Source organism: Meriones unguiculatus, chromosome 3, assembly GCF_030254825.1.
Source record: "Meriones unguiculatus strain TT.TT164.6M chromosome 3, Bangor_MerUng_6.1, whole genome shotgun sequence".
Lineage (NCBI taxonomy): Eukaryota > Metazoa > Chordata > Mammalia > Rodentia > Muridae > Meriones > Meriones unguiculatus.
The window spans coordinates 99,880,372-99,908,160 of record NC_083351.1 but is presented as its reverse complement, the minus strand read 5'-3'; the positions used below and the strand labels follow the sequence as shown (position 1 = coordinate 99,908,160).

Below are 27,789 nucleotides of genomic sequence, written 5' to 3'. Positions count from 1 at the left end.
AATTGAATATTAAGTAGGTCTGATGGGAGATCTCTCTGAGAGAAGTATGTGTAGCAATACTTTTATTCATTTCATTGTTCGTAAACTTCCTGCAAAGAGTGAAGCCCCTTCTTACCTGTACTCCCCTGACCTCTCCACTGCCTACCTTAGCCCATCTGTGACGGGGAGAAAAAGCAGGGAAAGCCCATTGTTCTACTGTCAGTCACTTGCCACCTGATAGAGCATGGCCTGTTTCCTTCTTGGCAAATAGCCCTTTAAGCCGGAAAGCAGAAAAGCTACTGAAAATTCCATGCCATGGTGTGCTGACCCAAGCCTTTTCTTACAGAAAATTTGGGTTAGTTCCAAAATTTTACTGATGTAAACTGTAGTAAATATCTGTGTAGTTAACTCTCACCTACCTCCTTAGTCACATCTTAAAGATGTTTTCTTTACCATGAAGCACCTAGACCAAGTAAATGTCTTCAAGCTTTTGATATATGCAGAACAATATTCTTATTTTGCATGTATATGGCAGCTGTAAGTATGATCATACATGTTCACATATGAGTGTATGTACACACGCATGAGTCAGCCAGCGCCAGACATTCTTCGTCCTTGCCTCCCCAGTGTGGGGATTACAAGTGGGTGCCACAATGCCTGGCTTTTTTCAGCAGGTACTGGATTTCCAAGCCTAAGTTCTCATGTTTGAATGCACTATCTGAGCCCCCAGTATCTGGCTTGATTACTCTGTGAGGGATCATCTAAATAGGTAAATTTGGTTTTACATATATAATCACCTAGAGACTTTGTCCTTCTTGGAACTATTTATTGATGACTTTACATTTTCATGTCTTTTTTTAATTTTTATTAATTACACTTTATTCATTTGTATCCCTTCATAAGCTCCTCCCTCCTCCCATGCCGATCCCACCCTCCCTCCCCTTTCTGCATGCATGCCCCTCCCCAAGTCCACTGATAGGGAAGGTCCTCCTCTCCTTCCTTCTGATCTTAGTCTATCAGATCTCATCAGGAGTGGCTGCATTGTCATCTTCTGTGGCCTGGTGAGGTTGCTCCCCCTTCAGGGGGTGGTGATCAAAGAGCAGGCCAATCAGTTTATGTCAGAGGCAGTCCCTCTTCCCATTACTTTGTAACCCACTTGAACACTAACCTGCCCTGGGCTACATCTGTGCAGGGGTTCTAGGTTATCTCCAAGCATGGTACTTGGTTGGAGTATGAGTCTCTGGGAAGACCCCTGTGTTCAAATTTCATGTCTTAATGTCTCGGTTGCTTTCTCCTTTCCAGACAGTTTTCCTTTTCTTATTAATAACCACATTTCTATGTTGCTGCTTGATGCCACTTCCTTTTTTGCTGTTACTCCTGCTGCTAGCAGTAGTCTTGTCTCACTCCACTCTTAGCCCGCCATATGCTAGGTTCTTGTTAACTCAAGACACCATATTCAGTATCCTGGAAGCAGAGCATCACATATTCCCAAGAAGATCGGCTGCACAGTTCCATGGCTGCCTTCCATCTGGGAGAATCTTCTCCTTCTTTATCACTTCTAATAGCACCCAAAAGGACTCTTTATGTTTAGTGAGTTCAGATACTGAAAAACACATCTGATTTAATTTGCTTAGTTATACCTTACTGCTCACAGCTCCATGCCGTCAAAATGGTTTCTTAGCCTACTAGGCCAGGGTTTCCTGGTCTTGCACTTGAAACATTTTGAGCTGGATAATTGTCTCTGTTGGATCTGCTGTGTGCATTAGTGTTAGTCTGTAGTCCCTAGGCTCTACCAGTAGATGCTAGTAGCATCTCGTCTGCCAGTAATAACAACCAAAATCTCCTTCTAGATACTTACATTGCCCCTTTGAAAGGGACAGTTCGCCAGTGGCCAACACCATCTGAATCAGCAAACAGATAACTGAGACAACAGAGTTTCAGAAAGATGTTAGCGTGACAGACACAGAGCCCCTGCACATAGCAGGCTGCAGCTGTCCCTAGGCTAGCATGGGAAGTCCGGAGCAGAAGAATTCAGGGGGAAAGCTGTGCTGTTCCAGTCCTCTCAAAACAATGATGTAAAAAAGGGGGCACAGATGAGTCCAGTAAGAGAGAGCTGACTAGTAACATCCGTAGAGATGTGTGCCAAGCCCTGCATGGGGTGCAGGGCACAGACCATACAAGGATGTCAAGCAACAGGACTATCCTGGGATGCCTTTGTCCTGATACCTTGTAGAGAAAGCCTCCTATCTTGTCTTCTTCTTGACACAAGTGTCCAGCCTCAGCTACAAACCTCTTCCCATTATCTGTAAGCAGAGCCTGGGGCCCAAGCAGTGTCTGGAAAACAGAGCTGACCAGCCATTAGTTCTACCCACCTCCACCTGTGCACTGTGGACTCCACAGAGCGCTCAAAGAAATTCACACAACCCTCACTTTTAAATTCCCCAGAGACAGCATGAAGTAACCTTTCTCTTCTGGTTTCTTACAATTAGAACTTTAACTCCCCCTCTCTTCCATCTTCTCCCATTCTCACCCCCATCCCTAAAGTCTGGGAGTAGTCAGGAAACACTCTGAATGTGAAATCATCTTGTGCTTTTCAGACCATGCCTAGCAACAATGGCAGCAAATGAACTTGGAATTTGACTGTACTTTCCGGTGCTTTTCATCCAGGCTGCAGCCCAATTAAATCAAACTCAGCTTGAGAAAACATTCTGACTGACTACTAACTTACTTTTTTTGTTTTTTTTTACATTTGGGAAGAAAAAAATGGGATCTTCTAGTCAGACTGTTCCCTATTGTTATAAACTCACTCCCTTTATCTTGCAGCAATCTCTGTCTCATTTGTTGGAATTTCATTCGTAGAGTTTTTCTGCACATATGTAATGGCTGCAGTTGTCCATAATTGGCAGAGAAATCTAGGAACTAGAAATACATTTTGCAGGGAAGGCTGGCCTTTGCTCTCTGTGTTCCTAAGACACAACTCACCAGGAAAACATTTTCAGAGCATGAATTTATCTGGCTGAGACTAGCGTGTGTCTATGACACCTTGGGGAGCAGAGGCCAGTCTGTTGACACTTCTCTTTTGATGGGGCTCCTTCTACTAGTATGATAAGTGGTTTTTATTTGTTAGCAAGTCTGTGGTACACAGCTTAGGGCATGAGGACCAGAGGAGGGACATAGATCTGACGAAGAACTGAAATTGCCCATTGTTCTTCTTATTCACAGACGCTTTGGAATGTGATAAAGAATTAGCCTACAGTCTTCTTAGAACCCTGTTTGCAAAGTCCCTTTGTAAATTGTTTTGACACTGTCATCTGCTTTTCTTGGTTTCCAATTTTTAATCCCTGAGTTATGTCTTTCTCCTCATATAAAGGACAAATCTTTCAATCTTCAACCTAACATTCTTAATAGAACCCAAACCCAACAGAAAAACCAAAGAGAATTTTAATAATTTTAACTGCCACTCGGTAATTATACATGCTTTGGGGTACAGTATGATATTTTCATCCACATAGACAATTATAATAATCACACCTACACGATTGACATACTCATTTCCTAAAGCGTGTGCCATTTCTTTGTGTTTGAAACATTCAGATTCCTCTCTACCAGCTATTCTGAAAGCATTTTAAAATACATTTTGTGTTTTATTGAAAATAGATGTTTTTCATGCAGTGTCTGAGGCCTGCCTGGAATTTTGTGTCCTCCTACTTTACTCCTCTCTGTGGGGATTACAGGTATGCACCACAATGCTAGCATTCCTGGTTCTTCCTTTGTTTTGTTCTATCCCAGTTTGCTTGTTTTTGTTTTAGAAACAAGAATCCACATAGAAAGGGTGCGTATTCTGATGGGAGGGAAGGCAGGGATCATCTACGAGCTATTTGAAGCATATGATTCCTCCTTGCCAATTATGATTACAGTGCTATGCGGTAGCATATGATTCCTCCTTGCCAATTATGATTACAGTGCTATGCGGTAGAAGGCTGGCAGTTATTCTTCCTACCAGATAACACCTGAGCATGTATGACCCACCCCTAATATGCTGAGTAAGGTTATTTTCTTCATAAACACTTTTCTTCCGGTAGCTGCTGTGTGTCATCACCCTCCTCCTGCCACCAAAACACATTACAACCAAGCAGCTTGGAAATTCTCTTTTCTTATTTTAGGAATTCTCTAAAAGTACATGTAATACATTACTCTCTGGTGGTATTCATCTTGGAGAAAGCATTAGTAACATGTCACTGAGTGAGGCACTATCCAGAGTGGCAAAAATAACCCTCCGTTTCCACTCAAGGCTTGCTGACCTTCCTTCATGTGCAGCTTGCTGGTTCTATAACATTCAGTTTTATTAGTGCTTAGTAAGTTATCTAAAAAAAGAAAAAAAAAAAACTTTAAGTGGTTATAACCCACTTAATCCTTTATCTTATGAACTGTAAATACATGAGCAAAATCCTAAATTCCTGTGACTTAGAGAATCTTTAGCTATAAATACAATCTCTGAACCAAGGAGGTAACTCTGTTGATAAAGGCCATCGCCATGCAAGCCAGACAACCTGAGTCTGATCACCAGAACCCATGGTGCGTGGAGAGAACTGACTCCCGAGAGTGATCGCTGGCCTCCACATGCACACCATGACATATGCCTGTACCAGTGGCACAGGCAATACAATCAAGACAGATACGGCCTCTTGTGATGTCTTGCAAACACTTTGCTTCTTGGTTGTTCTCTTTGCAATGGAGAAAGTCCCTCTCTCTCTCAGGCTCTTAACATTTTAATATTTCAAACTCTTAAAATAATTTTTGTCGCCTGTCTTGCAGGTACAGTGAAGAATGTAGCTGAGTATTTTGTTCTAAGAATGACATAGCTGTATGGCAAACACTTAGATACTGTTAAAGATTTAGCCATGGGCTGTCTGTGGAAGTTATAATCCCAGCAAACAAGAAATGGAAGCAGCAGGTGATTGTAAGTTTGAGGCCATCTTAAAATACTCAGGGAGCTTGAGTTCAGCTTGTACAACATAAGGAAACTCTGTCTCAAAAACAAAACAAACAAAAACACAAAACCAATTAAGTGCCACTTCCTACACAATTTATCACTCTTGTTGAAATGAGAAGCATTATGTATTTAAATTTATAGATGATATATTTCCATAATTGTAAGGAATCGCATAGCCTACAGTTACCCATAGAGTCTTATCCAGAAATAGATTACCATTAACGGTTTGCTGTATTTCTGTGGAGGGTGGGTTGGTCTGGGATTCTGTTGAATCTGTATATTGTTTTTGACAGAATTTTCATTTTCACAATATTAATCTGCCAATCCATGAGCATGGGAGGTCTTTCTCTGTTCCAGTGTCTGTCTCAATCTCATTCAAACAGATATTTTTCATTGTAGGGGGTTTTTCATCTTGTTGGTTAGGTTTACTGCCTGATTATAATATATTTTATAAGCTATTGTGAATTGGGAATTGTCTCTTTCTTGGGGTATTTGTTATTGGAATATAAGAAGGCTACTGAATTTTGTAAGTTGACTTTGTAATCCTGCCACTTATTTTTTTTTAATTCTAAAATTTATATGGAACCACAAAAGACCCCATGTAGTCAAAGCAATCCAAAACTAAAAGGGATTGGCTCACCTTACCAGACTCCATGATACATTATAGAGCTGTCGTGATAAAAATTGCATGGTACTGGTACAAAAATGCACATGTAAATCAATAGAAAAAATAGAAGACCATAACATGAATGCATATACCTACAGCTATCTGATATTTGACAAACATGCTAAAAATAAATATATACTGATGAAAAAGATATCATCTCCAACAAAATGGTGCTTGGAAAACTGGGTGACCACATGCATAAGAATGAAATTAGGACCTATGTCTGTCACCCTCCAAGTCTTTCAAAGATCTGTACAGTGAACCTGAAAGTGCTAAAAGAAAGCATAGGCAGTACTCAACATGATGTAGGCATAAGAAATTCTGAATAGCACTCCATTTGTTCAGGAACTAAAGCCAATGAATAACAAATGGAGCTCAGGAAACCAAAAACTTCTGGACAGCAGAGAGAGTACTCTGCCAAGTAAAGAGGAAGCTCAGGGAGTGGGAAAGAAGTCTCTGTAACTGATAGGGGATTAATATCGTGAATATACAAATAAAAGACAATCGGGAGAACAAATGACCACATTTTTAAAGTTGGAATACAGATCTCAACAGAGAATTCACAAAAGATGAAATAAAAATGTTTAAGAAATATCTTTAAATGTGTTCAGCATTCTTAATAATTAGGGAAATATAAATTATGACTACTTTGAGATTACATCTTACCCACTCAGAATGGCTAAGTTCAAGAAAACACCTATTAGAAGGAGGAAATAAAGGGGAGAAAAGGGTGTTCATACAATACTAATATATGACAGTCTTTTAGTGCTGCTATATATCACCATTTTAGCTTGAGAATTCTCCATACTGATTTCCATCATGGCTGAACCAGTTTGCAACCACAACTGGTCTCCTGCCCCTACCTACCTGTCAGCATTTGCTGTTCATATATAGAGATATGGACATACGTGCCATTGCTAAACATACCAAACACTTTGGACACAGGACTTGGAGAAGACAGTGGAACTGGCCAAAAAGGCTTCTTTCTGTGTACTGGCTCTCACAATATATAAAGGTTCAATGATGCTGCTGAAGGAGAAAAGCAAGCAGTAGTCCTCCCAGGTATAAAGTGTATGAACCACTATCATTTGCAGCGTAGCAACATGTCCACAGGGTACAATAGGGTACTTATGTCTTGCAAGTAACCAGCAGCTGTCTAATTGGTTTTACAACCTGTTCAATGGAAGGAAATTCACATCTGGTCCTGTAAACCCAGACAACTGCCCTTGGCTGGTGAGGCCATGAGCCCTGGAGGCAAACATACTACTATCTCTTTACTAATCAGTTTAATCTAACTTCACTCAAAATGCTTAACCCTATACCCAGGGATGAGTGTAAATCTCACCCATTATCAAAGAAGAAAGGTCTTTTTTTTTCAACAGATGGAGACCACTACAGAAATCTACAACTTGTCAAAACATAGTGAACAAGTGACTGTGGGATGCCCAACTCCAACGCTTATATCTGCAACTCACTTCTACACCTATGGTTCAGGGAAAATTGTGGAAAATGGGGCAGAAAAACTGGAAGAATGAGAAGACTGTAACTTCTGTTTGGAGATACTGTCAGCTGTGTATTGCAGGAATGCTATCTATACCTATGAAATCTCAAAAATATAGTCACCTAAACAAGACCACCAGTTGACATACCAACATGGATGGGAGAAATCTCACAAGGCCTCACCCCTATATGAAAGCTCCAAGCAATCAACGCCTATTGATACAGGGAGAATCAGCCTTCCCAAGGACAAGCCCCCTGAATAGCTGTTTAATTCCAAGCAGTCAGCTTTATACACATAGGACTCAATAGGACGTAGTCATAATTGTTGAATTATATTCAACAATAATAATTAAAGAAGAAAATGGGCATGAATTTGAGAGGGAGTTGGGAGCCATGGGAGTAGTTGGAAAAGGAAAAGAAATGTAGAAATTATTTAAATACAATGATCATGTATGAAATGCGAAAGAAAATAAAAATAAGCTGTTTCTACACACAGAATAGTTTTACCTGCATCCATAAAATCCACACTGCCATTGACCTACACCTTGTTGATGTCAATTAGCTGGCTCAACAAGGTCACATAGATTGACGCAGTCCTTAAAGAATGCTTTCAACTGTTTTTTAATGGAAAATTGATGCTTTCCCTTTGATTAGCTCAATAAAAGTTTGGAGAATGTGCATAGATAAAGGCCAGTTACATTGACTGGCTTTGAAATGGTTCTTTTTCTTCAGTATTAACATGTGTGGGTTTCATCAACTTTCTGAAATAGCAAAGATTCCCCTTTGAACTCCAGCCCCTGGTCACCATCAAAGATTATTCACATTCACATCAGTTGTCCTTTTATTTCCTCAAATTCTCTCTGAAGCAGTTAAGAAATGATTGTAATAAAAGGTATTTAAGGCTTACATAGATGACATGTCAGAGCAGAAGAAAATTGTCTACTGATCTAATCATTTATCCTGCTTTATAGAGAAGAAGTTAGGAAAAGGAGAAGCTGAATCCCAGCCAAAGAGAATGCAGCTGTCGTCCCCCATAACAAGTCAGCTCCTACAATCCACAGCAAATAAGCCAACATGTCTTCCGGATGTGTGCAGCTGTCCTGTTAGTTCTCACAGAGGCAAAGCTGGTTCAGGCTCAGTTGAAATTTTATGTTCTGATCTCTGTGAATATTATTAGACCTCTATGTGAAAAAGATAACTTGAAATGTTCTAGGAGATGACAAACCAGAAAATGAAACAAACAAAAGACAAATTAAATATTTTGTCTATTTCTTGTTGTACTAGCAGATAGACTCAATATGCCAGACCTGAACTGTTGAGAAGCCTGTGTTACGCCTGCTTATCATTGGAATGAGCTACAAGATGACCGCCCTTTCCCTGCTGCTGTCTTTTGTTCAGTGCAACAAGCTAGTAGGGCAGGCTTACTTTTCTTCCTAATATTTAAAAAGTGTAGACTTCGTCTCTTGGTGGCCTTTCACAGACTCAGAGGCATCTTGAAATAGTTAAGATGAGATCTTGATGAAAAGAACAAGAAGCCTTGTAGACTCAAGTGTCATTATAAAGTTTAAATTGAGTGTCACGCTAATTAAAAATGAGATTTTATTGTTTAGCCAGCATCCATCTGTGGGATGTCATTCATTACCAAACCACACCCTTGATTTAAACCAAACTACAGCATAATTGAGAAAGAGAAGACATCGGTGATTCATCTTTATCTTGGCAAATATTTATTTTTTGTTTGTTTTAGAGAAAGGGTTTCTCTGTGTATCCATGGCTATTCTGGCCTCACTTTGAAGATTAGGCAAGCCTCAGACACACAGAGATCAACCTGCCTCTGCCTCCCTTCCCTGAGTGCTGGGATTACAGGTCTGTGCCACTGCACCTGTCTAATGAAATTCTTTAAACTATTTGTGACGGTTCAGTAACTTTAAAGTCTCTCTTACAACATTTCCATTTTTATATAGCTAGGATTTAGGATAAGCCTGTATCTTACTCTGATGAAAATTTAAACACTTAGTGGACATACTCAGATTCTGAAATATAGTAGACATATCTGCAGATAAATGTATGAATATAAAATTATGTAAGAACACTAAATATATCAATTATTTTATTTTAATGTAATTATTAATGTACACAATAAAAAATAGCTTAGCATCTCTACTCTAAATTTGAAAGGAATTGCTTTGTCTGTAGCTTATCTCAGGATTAAATGTAGTATTTTTTAAAATACATGTCACATCTTGACCTATGCTCCCTGCTTTTGGTTTCCACAGAAGGCAAGCTTTATGTGATCAAAAATGAATATAATTATCTTAATGTTGTTATTTTTAAGAGTAAGAATGATGAAGGTTTGGATATGTAAAAAACAGAATCAGTTTATTAATGCATTTTGTGTTTATTGTGGACTTTTATAATACATTTGCTTGGGATAAGACATTAATACCCACACTGATCTTTATTCTTTTCATTTAATGTCTAGTGTTAACATTTGTTTAAGTAGCTAAGTCCTAATGACTATCATTTCTAATAGTGAACTAGTTTTTCTCTGTGAATGTAAGCCATAATTCTTAAGTTATGCGAAATTAATAAAGCTAAAAATTCTCTTATTATTCATTATATTCAATAGAAAACAAATTTAACTATCAAGGTCTGTAAGATCTAAATTTGCTGCCTGGTATGGTGGAGCATGCTCTTATTCCTAGCACCTAGGAGGAAGAGGTGGACGGATCTCTGAGTTTAAGGCCAACCTGGTCTACATAACGAGCTCCAGCCAGGACTACATTTGACTGTAGTTCATGTCAATGCATATACTAAATGTAACACTTTTCTCTCCTTTGTATATTTTTGTTTGTTAAAAGCTGTAATGGTTGATAGAATCCCACAGCAAGCATAGGTTATATGGAAACTTACCAGAATTTTTCAAAAGTTATGAAAAATTATGTGACAATTATGAAAAATAAGTGAAGGCATTGGGTTGGGTAGCTCGTAACTTCTATGCAGTGTCTGCTATATGCAAATTATAAAATACAGGACCTTGATCTTATTGTTCTTCCACTCCAAAATTACCAATCTGTTTCCTTTCTTGCTCAATCAGCTGTGTTGTACTATTTCCAAGCAGACCTCATTCAGCTGCTAGGTACTTCTGAGCATGCTCCAATCAGTTATGAGCATCCTCCACCCGTTGCTCATAAGTTCAGTCTCAAGAATAGTGCTCCTGTTCCTTAGTGGTTTCTAGACTGTTGGCCCTCTCTGCTCCACTGATTTTCAGTGAATCCTATAATGTCTGTTTCTGTGTTTACTTGCGGTTCATGCAGGAGGCAGTCTCACAAAGCATAAATATGTTAAAGGTATTTACTCTCTCATTTTTCTCTTACCAGTGGGATGGAGTAGGACCTCTTCCAGACTGTGCAGAACCACCAAAAGGGATCCAGATGCTGTGGCACCCATCCATAGTCAAACCCTACCTCACACTGCTCTCTGAGTGCTCAAACCCAGACACGCTGGAAGGGGCAGCAGGTGCCCTGCAGAACTTGGCTGCAGGGAGCTGGAAGGTACGGCTAGTTCATTGCAATACAAAAACAATCTGGAACATGAGCAAGCCCTAAAAGTGCTACAAGTATAGGTTTGAAAAAGTACAGTCCTAATGAATGTTTTAGGACATTAGAGAAAAGCCAATTATGTTAAGCTGTTGGATTTAGAATGCCCTTAATTTTTTTTTCCCTCAGGTATTCCAGTGTCCTTGAAGACCATTGTGAACTTAAGGGAACAGATGAGAGTACAGCCACTGAAAACCCTCTAAAATGCTTACCATTCTACATAGATAGCTAACCTGCTTTTCTTTCAGGAATTATTATAAAATGTTGATGTTTCAAAGCATTGTCATTGATCATCAAGGGAGCTATATCTAAACACCTTTTCTAAAAAGCCATACAAGCATATGACAGTGTTGTACCAATTCCTAGGTTTTAAGCTAAGAATCCCTACATTTTAAAAGTAGATACTAGAAAGGAAACAGCAAGTGCTTGAGTTTAAGAATCAGAAGGAGACCTCTTTCCTCCAAGGTGCAAACGGATACTGCTCCTGATAGATTTCCATAAGAAATTATCATTCCTTTATGTCTGGATAGAAAGAATTCTCCTTATTAAAAAAAAACCATGGGTACATTCACTAACAGTTACACGCACCAGCCTTTCTTGTTGAATAAAAAAGATTAAGAAAGCTGAGGGTGTATGGGTGAAATGTCAAGAAAAGAGGTCAAAAAGTTTTGAGTTTTCCCATCATGTTCCATCCATTCAATACCAATGCCTGGATTTGGAATGTTCACAGTCTCCTTTTTCCTCTGACATTCATTCTCTTTAAGAACATGTTGGCACTGACATGTAGACACATAAACTATTCAGAATCTCAGCTCCAGAGATGCACGGCACACGGTGCAGCCACACACACTTCTGCTCATACCTTCTAGCGTCTGCCTTACCCCTCCTTTCTGTTGATGCAGTCTGAGCTCTTGCAGTTTCTTTTCACTCAGCCATGACATCCTAGCTCTCATAACTTCTCTTGAGCTTTCCGGTGTGTGGGTAAGCTCATCTCCTCTCTTGAAGATCTTAGGGATGAACAAAACTGATTCCCCCTGCCCATGAGGCACTCATAGTGTTTAAAGGATTGGAGTTGGGTTGGGCTATGAATGAAGTTGTCTCTTACTTTCAAGCAGAGATTGAGAGAAAAGTTTTAAAAGAAGAGCCATACTCTTCAAAAGGCCAGCACATAGCATGCTATGGCCAAGAAGAAGATAATAATGGGAACCACTCCTTTGAACTAGTCCTCAGATCTTTCAGTGCTCTAAGCTTTCATTGTCTCAGAAGCTTTGATTCAAATCACCATTCCAACCTAGGATGGCCCCATCTTTCCTCAGCATGAGAAGCTCAGGCTGTGAGACACATCACTTCTCCTTAAAGAGGGACCATTGAGAATGCCTCACTCTGCAGCATACAAAGCCATCAGGACACTGGTTGCAAAAATGTTAGATGTCATAGACCCCGCCGTAGTCTGTCTGTGAGATCAAGAGTATTTACACACCCGTAGTCCCCTTCCAGTTTCCCTGCCTCAATGCACTAACCGGACAAGCATGAGAAATGGGGTTCTAGAGTGAGCCTGACCTGATCCATGAAGATTAGATAACAGCAAATCATATATACCATTTTAAAATACGATTTTAAGTTAATTATTGTATTTGTCACTATACTTTTAATCATTTTTAATTTTTAATCATTTTTAATGTTTTAATCATTTTTCATGATCGTTGAGAAAGTCTCATGTCATTATGACAATTTAACAGTGAACAAATGTCTTGGGCATTTGTGTATTTCATGTGTTCTAAGTTAGGGGAAGATAGGTAGAAGACCTAAATCAAGCCCCTGGAGTCCTCTTGAAAGGAATGCCAGAAAAATGAATGGCCTTGGAGACAGTGTAGGAAACTACTGAAAATGAAACACACAGAGAAGAAAAACAATGTAGGCACAGGTATACTAAGTCAGCTAATGTGTGTAATGATTCCCTACATAAGAGAAGAAGGCAAGGGAGGAAGCAGAAAATAGCCAAGTAAAGTGAGTATTGTTCATACTTAATGAAAACCATAAATTTATATATCAAGGACGATATATATATATCCAAGCACAAAGAAATGGAAGAAACTATACAAAGAACATTGTAAACAAATCACTCAAAATTGGTAATAAAGAGGAAATGTTAAAAAGCGTCAAGAGAAAAGAGAAGCAGTCCGCTGTGTCTAAGTGCACTAAGCAAGGCCTTGCTGAGCACTGACTCTTCTCTAGACAGGCATGTGGTCTGGTCCGGGATGCCCTGAACAGCTGAAGGCATGACACACTTTTCCCTTTTTCCTTGTACTCTACTGACTGTCCTGTCCTTGGATTAGCAGAAGGTCTCAAACACTAACACTTAACCCCAACAGCCTCTGTCCACACATCTTCTCTATACATCGCTATCAGTTTTGGCACTTAGGATATCTGTAAGATATTTATAGCACATCTTATTCCCCAGGCCGTCCTTGGAGCATAACACTTATGAATCTTCATTTGACTTTGATTATTTGATTCTAATAGCAACATGCATTGTTATATTTTCATAGCTTCATAGCTCTCTCTCTCTCTCTCTCTCTCTCTCTCTCTCTCTGTGTGTGTGTATGTGTGTGTGTGAAAGAGAGATGGGGAGAAGAGATAGCACATATGTGGTACTCAGACAACAACTTGCAAGAGTTGATTCTCTCCTTCCACCATGAGGGTCCTAGAGATTGAACTTGGGTCCTCAGGATTGTCAGCAATGCCTTTACTCATTGTGCCATCTCACCAGCCTATGATAGGCTTTTTTATGTAAAGTTGATAGAGAAGAGTCACAGGAAAGTGATGGTTTCCCCCATGCCAAGGCTCAGCAATGCTCAGTAATGTCACGTGGGTTGGAATATTCTCTGTTGCTTGCCTGTCTCTGTGACTTGGGGTAACAAGGGTATTATGGAGAGCTAATTGAGTACTTAATTGGAGGTATAAAATTATGTGGTTTTAAAATTTTTGATATTTTAAATTTTCAAATTCTCTTCTACCTTTGATCATACCATGAAAGGGGTGGAGCGCATGTGCCAGCACTCCAGGACTTCTGGCAATCGCGCTGCACTGCTGTCAGCACGTGAGCCTGCACCTCAGTTCAGCACAGTTCTCCCCGCTGTGCCCCTGTCTCCACATATCCAGAGGACAGTTGTTGTCTAAGTTTTCTATTATTAACAAAGTAGAGGTTAGTAAGTAAGAGGAGAAGAACGTCAGGGAATAGAACTTACCATCACAGGAAAATAGGAAAAGCTTAGAACTATGAACACCGCGCTTCTCTAGCCTACACTGGATTGCAGACATGAATCGGGAAGTGCAACATTATACCATATAACCAGGCACAAAGATGCACTATAAGGAGTGAAGTAGATAGCCCAATGGCAAAAAAAAAAAAAAGAAAGAAAGTGTAAATTTTGTGTACAAGAAAGAAAATTGCCAGAAACCATTCCAATACTCTCTATTCCTTTGCAAAAAAACAAAAACAAAATGAAACAAAGAAAAAAAAAAAGAAAAGAAACAAAAACGTGAAACAACAACAAAAAACCCTGAGTGTCATAACATCATCCCACTGTCATCAGGACAGTTGTTATCGGCCATTTCAGAAAATAAAATTTTAGAAAGATTTCTATGCTAGATGGGTAATTTTTCTGTAGGCCCTCCTTTCTCAACAATTCACGACAAATGTGTCAGTCCTCTGCCACAGCAGAAGGCTGCTCAGTAATGTTTCTGTGTATTTACAAATATGCGTACACACAGAGAGATATGTATGTATGTATGCATGCATGCATGCAAGCTGATTACACATGTGTATGCAGGAATCAGGCACATTCCTCCACCTACTTTATTCACCCTGTTATAGGGGAAAGGAGATAGGTGGTTCTTAGAGAAGAATAGAGATTGTTACTACACCATACACTGGCAGATTATTATAATAAAAAAGTTTAAGAACTGTAAGATAAAAATGAGCAAGAAAATCCATACTTGTCAGATACAGTCTTAAGTTGAGAGATATGGTTCAGTCAGTCAGACACTCGCTGCAGAAGCTAAAGTCCTGAGTTCAAATTTCTAGAATTCACTTAAAAGGCCACTACAATCCCCAGTGCTGAGAGATGGAGACAGGAAGATTCATGGAGATTGCTGTACAATCAGTCTACCCTTATTGATGAACTCAAGGTTCAAGGAAAAGCTCTGTCTCAAAAAAAAAAAAAATAAGGTGGAGAGTGGCTGAGAAAGATACCTGATGGTGATTTCTGGCCTCTGTGTTTACCTTCACACAAAGATATGAACACATAAACATACATACAGCATGCTCACACATGCAAAGTGTTTTTTTTTTAGTTATAAATAATCAAGATAATGTCAGGGTATGCAGTAACTTTCACACAAAACTGCCCTCAACAAGCTATCCCTCTAAGAATGTGTTTTTATAGCAACTGTCAAAATTTAGTGGCATTTCTTAGTAGTCCTTAACTTTTTATGACCCAACAAAACAGAAATGAGGAGGTAAAACTGGAGAATTTTGCATGGAGAGAGCTCTTTATAGACTTCCTTGTCTGATACAATAACTTCTCTTTATGAGAAGAACATGATCACTCTTTGGCTGTGACAAATTGACTAGCAAACTAGATTTTCCTAATGGCCCTAAACACTTTCAAAACTTTAAAATGTTCATTACTTGGTTCGTGAACATCAGACAAATGTAATGACATTATAGCAGAAACAAAGTGATAAATGTTTCTCAGAACCAGCATGGACTTTAGTTGTATTCTTCTTCTTCACAGAACAGTGAATTTATTTGTGGCAGAATATTAAAAATGAGTAGATACAGTAATTTGAAGATTTCCAAAATGTGAATGAATGCTCTTTCAACTTCTGTTTACAGATTCTTCTGATTGTAATTGGGGTTTATGAAAATCCAGCCTTTAAGCAGTATTGTAGAAATATATCTGTAATGGCAATGAAGCTAAATGTTTAGGTAGCACCATGCAGTCACTTTCTACAAGGATACCAATATTCTCTAGAAATATTATCAGCCTATTTGTTTTTAAAAAATAAATATAATAAAAAGATGCATAGATAATATCCCATATTTTATGAAGCATCATGATAGCAACATAAATTTAAGGAAAAAGTAACAGCCATAAGGCCCAACTGAACTTTTTAAATGTAAGATAACTTGAAAATTTAAGACTTTAAGATTTAAATTTTAAAAAGAGCAGTACTCGTGGTTTCACATCTAAGACAGAGTAAATTGCCTTTTCCCTAGTTTATGTCACAAGCCAGTGCATAAATTTTAAATACAAAGAAGATAAGTTTTAGAAGATGATTTTTAAAATATGGAGCATGAAGCATCATGCCTGATAGATGAAAAAAAAAAAACCTACCCTGTAGAAACACAGAGACTATCTGAAACACATTATACTAGGAGATGAGGACAAGACGGCAAGGCTAAGGAGCAGGAAGTGAGGGACCAAGCCTATGGGCCAACTCTTGACCATAGTCATGCATAGCTCAGCAGCTTCCCCCTACACTACCTGGGATGTGCAACTGACTCATGAACCACAACAGTATTGCAAAAGGCACACACATCCATGTCAACCTCAGTGATGGCCTGTGCTGGTTACCTGGTGCTGGGTTTGTCACAGTCGGTGGATCGACTGACTTCTGCTCTAGTTCTAACTTAAGCATGACAGAACTCTTTTCTGAAAGTAGAGAAACGGCTGAACCAGAGATGCCAAACAGAGTGACAAAGTTCAAATTTACCAACTAATAGAAAGAAATACATAGAACAGGGTTTTTCTTTCTTTTTCTTTTCTTCTCTCTCTTTCTTTCTTTCTTTCTTTCTTTCTTTCTTTCTTTCTTTCTTTCTTTCTGTAATACTCTAAAAAAGCTGGTTAGTAACAGTCAGGAAACTTGAGGATAAGAAATAAAAAGTCTAAACCCTGCAGGTGAAATCAAGATGACTATAGTTCACAAGACAGAATGCCAAAGATCCTGGATGGACAAAGAAAAGTCTTCTAGCATTTAGCAGAGAACACGCAACACTTTCTTGTAAGCAAAACACCTAAGATTGCCAAAGTCCACCTGAAATTACTAGAAAGAGGAAAATCTTGCTCTTACATGAGATTTTCATAATATGTATTTCCAGATATCATATAAGGAAACCTCACAATTCATGGGCCACTGGATAAAGTAATCAGAAAAATCTTGTAAAAGAATATTAGCTGTTGGCTGAGAGTACTCTGTCCTTTCCTATAGAACCTTATAAGTAAGATCCAAGTTCATCAACAGTTTTAAATTTTATTGATTGCAGCCTAAATAAAGCCTTAAAGCATCTATGGGAATGCAGTTATTTCCAGTATTTCACCAGCTAAAATTAGGAATGCCAGCCATTCAGTTGCAAATTACTCTGTCAACAAATGAAAAAGAGAAATGTAGTCCAGAAAGAAAGAAAGAAGGAAGGAAGGAAGGAAGGAAGGAAGAAAGGAAGGAAAGAAGGAAGGAAGGAAGGAAGGAAGGAAGGAAGGAAGGAAGGAAAAAATGAAGGAAGAAAGCTTGGAACTGACACATGTTAAAATTATCAAACATGAGATTTTGATGTTTATGATGGCATTATAATTATGATTATGATGGCATTGTATATGATCAGAAAGTTCAAAATTAGGGACATTTGTTTGAATAACCAAATAAAACCTCTCGAGTTAAAGTACTATGTTTGAAATGAAAAATACATGAGATGAAATAAATAGCAGATTAAACTACTTATAAATATCAGATAAACTGCACAGAAAAACAAAAATAGGTGCACTTGAGGACATCGATATATCCATGAGCCTCGCTGGACCAGTGCAGATTGGGCTCCCAAAACCAAGGGACTCAAAGAGGGTCAAAAGCATAGGAAAAATATTGGCAGGAATAACTGTTGAAACTTTTCCAAATACAATAAAAACCATAGTCTCACAAACCCTAGAATTTCAAATAACCCCAAATACAAGGAACCTGTTAAATTACAGCTAGTTTTTCCTAATCAGACCGCTCAAACAGGTCCGTGACAAATAAGAACAAGAACGGTGGGCGGAGCTGCGCTCAGTAGCAGCCCTCCTGTCAGCACCATGGACAGCAAAAAAAGGCGTCTCTAGCAAAGAAAGACAGGAAATGCAGGGCTTCCTAGGCAGATACAACTTCACTTGGAACTACCTTTCTCTGCCTTTTTGAGACACACATTGTTCGGCAATCATCTATGTAGCCATGACAGAGAGAAACTATGACATAAGAACTTGAGTTGAATTGCTGTGGCATTGATCAGAATATTGATCATGGCACCTCTATCTCAATATTATGATCTTTCCATCCTGGATAAAAACATCTATTAATAAGCTCTGAGTCAATGGTTCTAAGCACTGCACACAGGGGAACAGAGTTAAGGGATTCGTTCTGCTGTAGAAAAGACGCCCGTGAGAGTGCATAGCCACTTAGACCCTACTCATCTTTTCTGAAGAAATGGCTGGAAATCTCTGGATCCATCAGTGATCTTGGTGTGTTCAATCTTAAAGCCATAGACCCTTCCAGTGGAGACAGTCCTGCCTTACATAATAAGCACTTGGTGTTGCAAATCAACCTGACAGTTTCTCTCATCAATTAAACACTCTTTAATTTTCCACTATGGACCAGAAGCTGAAGACAATTGAAAGAAAGATGAATGTAGCTTGGTCTCTCTTTTACTCTGTAATAAAGATGTAAGTAAAAAGTTCAGAAGGCCATTGTAATGGTGTGAAGAAAGTATGTCACAGTCCAGGAGTGCCTGTGAGGTCAGTTATACAAAAAAAGCAGTAAAGGTGGAGGTAGCACATTTCCAGCAGGGCTGCTTATAACCTCAGGAAAGAAGTTGATGATTTCTAATTACTTCAGGCAGACTATTACAGGAGTCTTTTATTTAAAGCAGTACCAGCTTCTATAACATGCAAACCTCTAAATATACAAAGGCTTGGGCAAGATAAAAGGCAGAATTTTATTTTCTCCTGACACCACAGTAAAGGACAGAGGAGAGGAGAAGGAGCAGCTCACACAGGCTAAGAGCTGTTCTGTCATCTTCAACTTGTGACTCCAAGGCATCTCTCCACCAGATACACCCACCACCAGGAAGCAAAAGAAAAACAAAATTCAGTCCCTGGAAAAAATAAATAAATTATCCCATACAAATCACAGTGGTTTTCCTGTTTCCTGCTGATAGCCTAGGATCCAGGGGAAAAACAGTTCCATGTGGTTCACCCCCACCAAAATAGACAGGAATTATAGTAAGGTCATGTAAACCCAGATTTGGGGGCTGGAGAAATGGCTCAGAGGTTAAGAGAACTGTCTGTTCTTCCAGACATTCTGAGTTCAATTCCCAGCAACCACATGGTGGCTCACAACCATCTATAATGAGATCTGGTGCCCTCTTCTGTTGTGTAGGCGCACATGCAGAATACTGTATACATAATAAACAAATCTGTTTAAAATTTTAAATAAATAAATAGACCCAGATTCAAAAACAAATTCTTGAGTTTTTCTTCTGCGTAGGACTTCCACTACAAGCCGCACTTTGTAATTACAATGATAAAGGCCTTATCAGCATGTCCCTTTCAGACTGTTCTGCATAACAAAGTACAGATTTCCCTCACCCTGTCGTCAAAAGAAGAAATGTTTTGATATTCCCAAAGTGGAGTTCTTATGGCTCCAGGAGAAAGATATGAAGACCAGTCTCCTATTTTCATGAGAAACTACATTTACAGAGAAAAAAAAGACAAAACAAACAATGGGCAATTTTTGACATAGTATTGAGTAAGGGAAATGTTACTTTTCCTCTCTTAAATTGAATAAAAACACTATCAACAGTACAGCCTTACTTGTGTGCAGTGGCTAAGAGCCTGTCACCTCTACTACACCCTGCTGGGTAGAGGTGAGGGTGCTGTCAGTCTATCCTCCTCAAGGATGTGTTCACATAATGCTATCGGGGGAAATTGTAGGTGGCTCAGGATGAGATCTGAGACAGCCTTAGTTTCATGCATGGAAGACCTACCACTGGTAACAGTTGCATCAAATTCCCTGGAAGGCATTTTTAAATGGTAGTTACATAAAATGCTTTTTATTTCTGATGTTTGAAAGAAACTTCAGAAAGGCTTTATGTTTAAAAATAAGTTGTTTTAATTGATGATTGCTGCTTCTTGACATGACCAAAGACAGAGGTCAGGTACAATTGTTCATTTTAATGGATGCTTTCTCTAGCTCGCTGTCAATTGTTCCTCACCTTCTGTACTTCTTACATGAATACATCAACATCTTTTTCTTCTCTTTCCTGGAAATTAGTACTTTCAGCAAGTTCATATGATAAAATCCAATCTTTGCAGTAGCCTGATTTACATGTAAAAAGTACAAACAGGGAAAACCTCCAAGTTTTAGCACACACTATCTGCTGCTGCTTTAACCAATATCTGTGTTTATAAATTACTGCTTTGCTAACAAGGGAATTCTTTCACTAGTCCCTTTGACTAGATATCTCATTTGTCAAAAGAAATATTGAAAAATTCAAAACAAAGGTATATAATCTTGATTGTACACTTGTGTAGTGCATGATTGAAATGAAAGAACAACATGTGACTGCAAGGCAGAGGAACCGTCATGGGGAAGGCCTTATGCTACAGTGTTCATCGACGGTCGCCACCAATACACCCAGGTTGTTATGACAGCATTCACAGAACTGTTATCTCCTTCACGTCTTCACGTACCGCTCCTCCCAACAGTTTGGAGACTATGAGGAGTGAGAAGATTGTTTTCTGCTTCTTCTAATCTCCTCTCAATATATTCAGGCTCTTACCTGGAGTTGTGTGCTAACCTGAAACTATGTTTTTTCTTCTCTGTCCCATTCTGACATTTTTTGGAACCAAACAATGGCCCAAACCTCTGCCCAGGAAAAAAAGAAAGGAAACAGTGTTTACTGTCTGAAGTAGAGTTTCGTTCCACATAAACAGAAGTGACCCTTTTCTGATACAAATAAGATATTCTAATTACATGTGGCTTTTTGTATCAGCCCTAGTGAATCAGGACAGCTCATCCCAAGAACAGACTGAAGTGCCCAGTGGGCCAATTTATAGCACTTAACTGTGTTGAACTCAGGAGTTTAAAGGGAAGTTAAATGGACTATTGGCAGCCAAAAATAGAAGAATGAAAACCAACAATAGTTGATTAATTTGTAAGGAGTTCTATAAACTATGGAATGGAGATGTTCACAACTGATATCGTCCTTCTGAGAGACACAGGACAATAGAGGTAATGCACACTGACTCAGAGATAGTGCGTGCCTGGTGCATTCGAGACACTGAGTATTCCCACTCTGCATCACGCCACACCTTTCTTGTAAAAAGGACTAACCATGGTCCTTTTTACCAAGCATATTTCACAGAGTTGGGGACTAAATGAGTTCAAACATACAAAGGTATTAGAACATCTCCTGGTAAGTGATTTGTTAGATGTCAGCTAGGATGCTTCGAGGGATCTTGCCCTCCTGAGCCATCCCTAGGAAATAACCATAATAGCACAATGTGAATCTTGCATCCTGTTGTTTTGGGGCCTGGTCCTCTTGTTCTTCCTTCCTCTTTCTCCTCCTGCTCTCTATTCTTGTTTCTCTCCTTTTGCCTCTTTCTTCTTCACCTTTGACAGTACTAAGCATCTTATCTTCATCATGGGTCAGATTTCTCAGTGACATCCTTGTCACACCTGATTTGTCCCTCCCCTTTGTGCTGCCCTCCTCAGTGCATACTCCCCTGGGCTTCTTAACAGAACATTGGGATTCAGTCAGGTTGTTTACCCCAACCAGGATCACCTTCTCTAATGTCTACTGTTACTGTGGTGACAGCCACACCGTACTTTCCAGTCACAGCTTTTCACTTCTCACTGGGTAACACATGGGTTCCCAGTCCACTCCCAGGACCTAGTAGGCTGACGTACTAAGATCATTACAATCTCCTGTCTTAGAAAGTCAAGAAAAATTCATGCAAATTTGGGGCATCTTTTGAATATGATGCAGAAGGCAGGCCAAACTGTGGCATTATGAGAAATCTCTCTCTCTCTCTCTCTCTCTCTCTCTCTCTCTCTCTCTCTCTCTCTCACACACACACACACACACACACAACACACACACTCACCACAGAAAGCAAAAAGTTCCAAAAACAAAAGGTTCTCTTCTTGGATCACCTGAGTTTCAAATCCATTGCCAGGCTATCATTTTTCATATCACAAAATACATATCTAGGACTATACATATTGGAAGCCTACATGGTCATCTTTTTAGTTCTCTTTTGTTTTGTTTCCTCTCACGTTCCCAACAGAGTTTATAGGAACTCTTTTCATTCACCACTTACCAGGCCATCTTTCTGTCCATCACAGGGAAGTGTAGCACTTGACCTTCCAAGAATATCATAGCTGTGCTGCTGGGACATTTCAGATATAGCAGTGCACCTCTGTGTGGAAGAATGAGGACAAGGTTGAGCCAGAGTTTGAAGGCTGATTACAGAAAATTAAGTGGTCATGAGTGAGACAACAACAAAGAGAAAGAGCATGATACCTTCAGCCTAAGAAGTAGATTCAGGGACACAGGGATTTCTTGTGGTTATTTAATAATTTATATTTAAATGCCATTAGTGATAAAGAGATGGTGCTGACATACCTGTGGTTTGAACTGGAAGAGACCTCAACTGTATAATCCAGGAGCATAGGACCTGGAGGACCTGGTAGTGGAAAGGGGACCATCTATAAGGCCTGTGCTTAGGATGCCAGGAGCTGTTTGCAATGGTCCTTCAGGGCAAAAGTATCTTAGCATTATTTATTATTAATGTGCACCTTTTAGTTCTTCCATGTTGGCCAAAATTTTGGATCCTATTCTCTGCACTCCAGGTTCTCTCCTTAGTTTTACAGAAAGGGCCAACTGTAAGTGGTTGCATACGCTTGGGTTTCTGGTCTCTTCTGGGTTGGGTGCTAGATACTCAGAAGAAGCAATGCATCTGGAGAAGGCCATGTTTCTTTGTGTGGGACAAATACACACATGGAAATGGACATTTGATGCCAGGAGGAGCACGTCTTCTCTGAGCAATGCTATCAGAGCTTAGTGACTTGCAAACGTTGGTGTTTCTTCACTGTCACACCTGAACGTTGTTTCCTTCGCTTCTGAATGTGGGGCTGTTGACTAGTTCTTTTAGCTGAGAGATGCCCCGTGAGTTTGTCTGCGTGCCTACTCATCAGGCACAAAGGGGAAAGAAGAGAAGAAGTGTGCGTAATTGGAGGATGGTGATAAGAACAATGTGAATGTGACTTCTAACGTAGGATGGGATGAAGTTGTTTGTTTTTTTTTTTAATCTCATATTTCATGCAGGGCTGGGCTGAGGATGTGGCAGGCATGGCGTATGCCCTACGTTCACTGCCAGAGGGGGCTCCCTGCCTGCCACAGGTGAGAGCCAGCTCTGGGGTGCCTGTCCCTATGGGAATGGGGGGGGCTGGCGTGGGCCTGGTGGGGGAGAGGTGGGGAAGGACTGGTTCCCTCAGAATCTGAATTCTCTTTCCTGAATGTATTTTTTCCAGATCATAAATGGAATTACAACCAATCAAACCCTTACGGTCAGTTTTTCTCACAGCTGTCTCTGGAACACTGTGGAACAATATAAAACGTGCACCCACATTTGCAAAGGCTACCTCATTTTCTTAAGTGACTCTGAGTCTGAGGGCTTTATCTGCCCGACAATACCTCTTCATTCAACAGGACGCATCAGCTGTGTTTCATAAGGGCACCAACCCCAAAGTAAAATAAATTATGTCTATAAAAAATAGGACATTAAATGATAGCCCTGGAAATAATACATTTTATCTTAATGTTTATTCAAAAAAAGTTATCATTTTGACTCTTGCTTCTCAATGTCATATTTTCCTCTTCCCATGCCTATATTCTTTTTTTTTCTACTTATTTCTTCTCTATTATTCAATAAAGGGCCTATTCCTTTGCATGCATGGCAGTTGACCTCAGTGGCCTACCTCAAAGCTCTTTACAAAAGCCACCCATATTCAACCCACACCACTCTCCACATTTTGGTGGTTTCATTTGTCTTTTTCTGATATCAGTGGTTACCTCTGCCCACCCCAAACCCTCACATCCTACAGCTTCTCGTGTGCACACCCCATAAGTGGCTTTCAGCTCCAAGCACTGAAAGCACTATCTCAAGAGAAAGGACTTGTGGTCCATGGAGTGGCCCTGGAACCTTTATTTTATATTCAAAGGGGGAAAGCAAACACTTTCCAATGCATGTCTAACTCATTCAGCCCGTTCTGCAGCCAGGTTATTGGCAGTTCAACCGTTTTGGCTCCTGCAAGCAGCCGCCTGACAGCCCTCAGAGCTACTGGCTTCCCGGGACTCCTCACCTGTCTTTCTAACCTCCTCTGCCTTCCCTCTTTTGGCAGTGGTCCGTGTATATCCGAGCCGCTGTCCGGAAAGAGAAAGGCCTGCCCATTCTTGTGGAGCTCCTCCGAATAGACCACGACCGTGTGGTGTGCGCAGTGGCCACAGCCCTACGGAACATGGCCCTGGATGTCAGAAACAAGGAACTTATCGGTATGTCCTCTCACTCAGGGTCCCAGGTCTTTGCACAGGTGTGTGTATGTGGTGACTTCCTCCGCAGAGCACACACATGTGTGGTATCGGTGTGTTTTCTCAGGAGCTGTGATTCTGTTCTCTCCTGCTTGGATGAATGCACTGGTTGGCCCTGTAGAATGTGAAAGGAAAATGTGGTTTTTATCCTTGCAAGCGGGAAATGGCCGCCCTGCTTCACGTTTAACCCCTTGGACCCAACGTTCTGAACTTCTACTGGGCAGTTTACTTTCTACGTGATGAAATTAAAATGTCTGATGGAATGCCTGCTCCTTTTCTCCCACTCTCTGTTGTTATTCATTTATATGGCTAGTCATCTATTCTTATATTATTTATTTTCATCCTACTTAAAATTCAATAATCGAACCATGAAAGGTCTTTGACTAAGGAACCATTAAAGAGGTAATGTATGCATGTGCCTCTTCTACAAATGTTTCATCATTCCTTACAAGTTCTGGGTCGGTCCTAGGTCCAGAGATTTATACCAATGAGTGAAACAGACAGGAAGCCTTGGGAAACTCAGGATAAGTTCATATACAATAACCAAAACAAATACATGAATCACATGCTGGCAAGAAGTGTTCTTCAGAGGAAAGAGGCAACAGGATTGTGACTGCTGAGTTTGCAATTTTTTTCAGTTGAGTTTAAATTCACCATTTTAAAATATGTAATTCTATGGCATTCGTGTTTTTTTAATATCGGATAATTGCCACCTTTGGGATCCAAAAGATTTTCCTCATCCCCAAAGAAACCTGTACCCATTAAGCAGACACTCATCCTCCAAGCTGCTTCATGACAATAGACTCCCCTGGTCTGGACATTCCCTATATGAAGAATGATGAAACACATGAGCTTTTGTGCCATAGGTCTTAGATTTTCAGAACAGTGGTGGTTTGTTTTCTTACACATTAATAAATTATAATTGGATAACTGGAGCGCAAAGTGACATTAATACACACAGTGTGAAATAGTCAAAACAAATTACAGTTAACCCAACTAATGTCAGGGTCTGTATATAGAGCTTGTGTTGTCCCATAGATACATTGAATAGCTGAGGCTGGCTTCAAAGTTGCAAACACTCCATCTCAGCCTCCCTGTGCTAGGATTATAGATCTGAACCACCATGCTGGAACCAATATTTATCTGTAGTAGAACATTTTAATGTTACTTTGTAATTAAAAATAAAGATTCTTTTTCTAATTGTACCTTTGACCAACATCATCCTGTGTCTTCCAGCCTACAGCCTCCAGTGATCAATATTCTGCTCTTGCTTCTGAGTTCATTCTTTATATTCTACATTAATATTATATATATTATATATTATTTTCCTTGCCATAGTCCCATCCATGATGTCACAAATCTCATCATTTCCTACTAGTTTAAGTCTGAGGAACAATTCATTGTATACCCCCCTTTCTTTTTTTCTTTCTTTCTTTCTTTCTTTCTTTCTTTCTTTCTTCTTTCCTTCCTTCCTTCCTTTCTTCCTTCCTTCCTTTCATTTATTTATTTATTTAGTCACTATACATCCTAATTATAGCCCCTTCCCTCCTCTTCTCCTGGTCCCATCCTCCCTCTGTCTTCTTCCTATCTCCCTTTCTCATTGTAGTTTAATTTGTATTTCCATAATGATTAGTAATGTGGAGTTATTTTGTGACTATCTCTCAATGTCTCCTTTGAGACATGCCTACTCATATCCTTTGCTCATTTTTAAAATGAGCTGTTTTCCTGCTGTTGGGTTTGATTCTGTGTGTGTGTGTTGGTATTAACCCCTTGTCAGGTTTCAGCTTTGGAACATTTTATCTCAAACCACTGGTAACATTCTGGTGCTGTCAGTCATTCACAGCCTCAGCAGAACATTTTTTGTTTTTTTTTTAATTTTATTTATTTTCATTAATTACAGTTTATTCACTTTGTATCCCCCCCTGTAGCTCCCTTCCTTTTCCTCTCCCAATCCCACCATCCCTCCCTCTTCTCCACCCATGCCCCTCTCCTGGTCCACTGATAGCAGAGGTCCTCCTCCCCTTCCTTTTGATCCTAGTCTATCAGGTCTCATCGGGACTGGCTGCACTGTCTTCCTCTGTGTCCCCCTGAGGGGGAGGTGATCAAAGAGCAGGCCAATCAGTTCATGTCAGAGACAGTCTCTGTTCCCATTACTAGGGAACCCACTTGGACACCGAGCTGCCATGGGATACTTCTGAGCAGGGGTTCTAGGTTATCTCCATGAATGTTGGTTGGAGTATCAGTCTCAGAAAAGACCCCTTTGAAGTGATCCTGCATGTATGTTTTGGGTTGTTTTTTTTAATATTTAAAAAATAAAAATTTAATTAAAAATAATGCAAAACAAAAATTTTATAGAATACAAAAATAAAAATAATTTTACTTTACCTGTCTCCAATAAAAGTCTGTTTTTACTTCTTTTATGCCATGCTTTATGTCAACTAATTGTTAATACATAGTAAGAGAAAATTCCTCAAAGTTTACAAATGTGTCTAACATATAAAGTTTTCCTGCAATTCACTTTTCAAAGAAGAGCAAAATGCATGTCTTGTCATAGCTACAGAATCTTTGCTATTAATATTAATGAGCAATACATACAATATATTATACAGTAAATATTTTAATTTTGTAATATGAGTGACCTGAGTCCAGCACTTATAAGTCTGCTGTTATTGGTAAAATCAATGGCTCATCACATTTTCTATTTTTTTTTTTTTTAGGCAAGCCTTTACATTTTATTTTATTCAAATGTCCTTGGACTTTTTTTTTTCAGTGCAGTTTATTCAGGAACCTTGAACAATCATCTGACCCTGGGTAAAGCCAGCCCACTTTAAATAGCCTCTGGGTAGCCAACCTCAGCATGCCACGTGGGCAATGCAGATAGGTCCACATACATGGAAGCAAGCCAGATCCTCAGCCTTAGCCAAATGTGGAGTTGTTTGTGACAGAGAGCACCCACCATCGGGAAGGTGGAAGGCAGAAACGAGCTCCATCTTTCAGGCGTGGCATTACGCAGCTCTCTACAGTTCCCCCTTTTTGTTTTGGACGCATCAGGCAAGAGTAGAGGTCTGATCTCTGATATTAGAAATAAATTGGGACTTTGTACCGATGTTCATTTAGGTGTCATCCACCCAAAGAGCATCAGACCCGTCCGATACCTTTTTCTCAGAGGTGGGACCTGGGGCATCAACCCGCATGCAATCAGACATGCTCTTCTCTGGGTCCAAAGCGGCTGACCCTGAGTACAGTGCTTAGCCTCACATCCTGAGCGTAACATTTTGGCTTTTTATGGTAGCCAACCATGCTTGGGGAGACTGTCCTGCTTCAATGGCTGTAAAGGCCTGAATGATCATGGCTGCATTACGCTGTT

At 39.7% G+C, this 27,789-nt stretch overlaps 1 protein-coding gene across 4 annotated transcripts in view; it reads left to right on the top strand.

The window, feature by feature from the left end:
- The window catches only part of Ctnnd2 (catenin delta 2), an 896,229-nt gene that overhangs the window by 778,087 nt on the left and 90,353 nt on the right, over positions 1-27,789 (top strand). For 3 of the 4 annotated variants that reach the window (XM_060380399.1, XM_060380400.1, XM_060380402.1), the window contains 3 exons: positions 10,520-10,693; positions 23,160-23,234; positions 24,236-24,386. In XM_060380399.1, coding sequence (XP_060236382.1) covers positions 10,520-10,693; positions 23,160-23,234; positions 24,236-24,386 — 400 coding nt within the window. The remainder of the gene's footprint in view (positions 1-10,519; positions 10,694-23,159; positions 23,235-24,235; positions 24,387-27,789) is intronic. The other variant, XM_060380401.1, reaches the window with a different exon arrangement.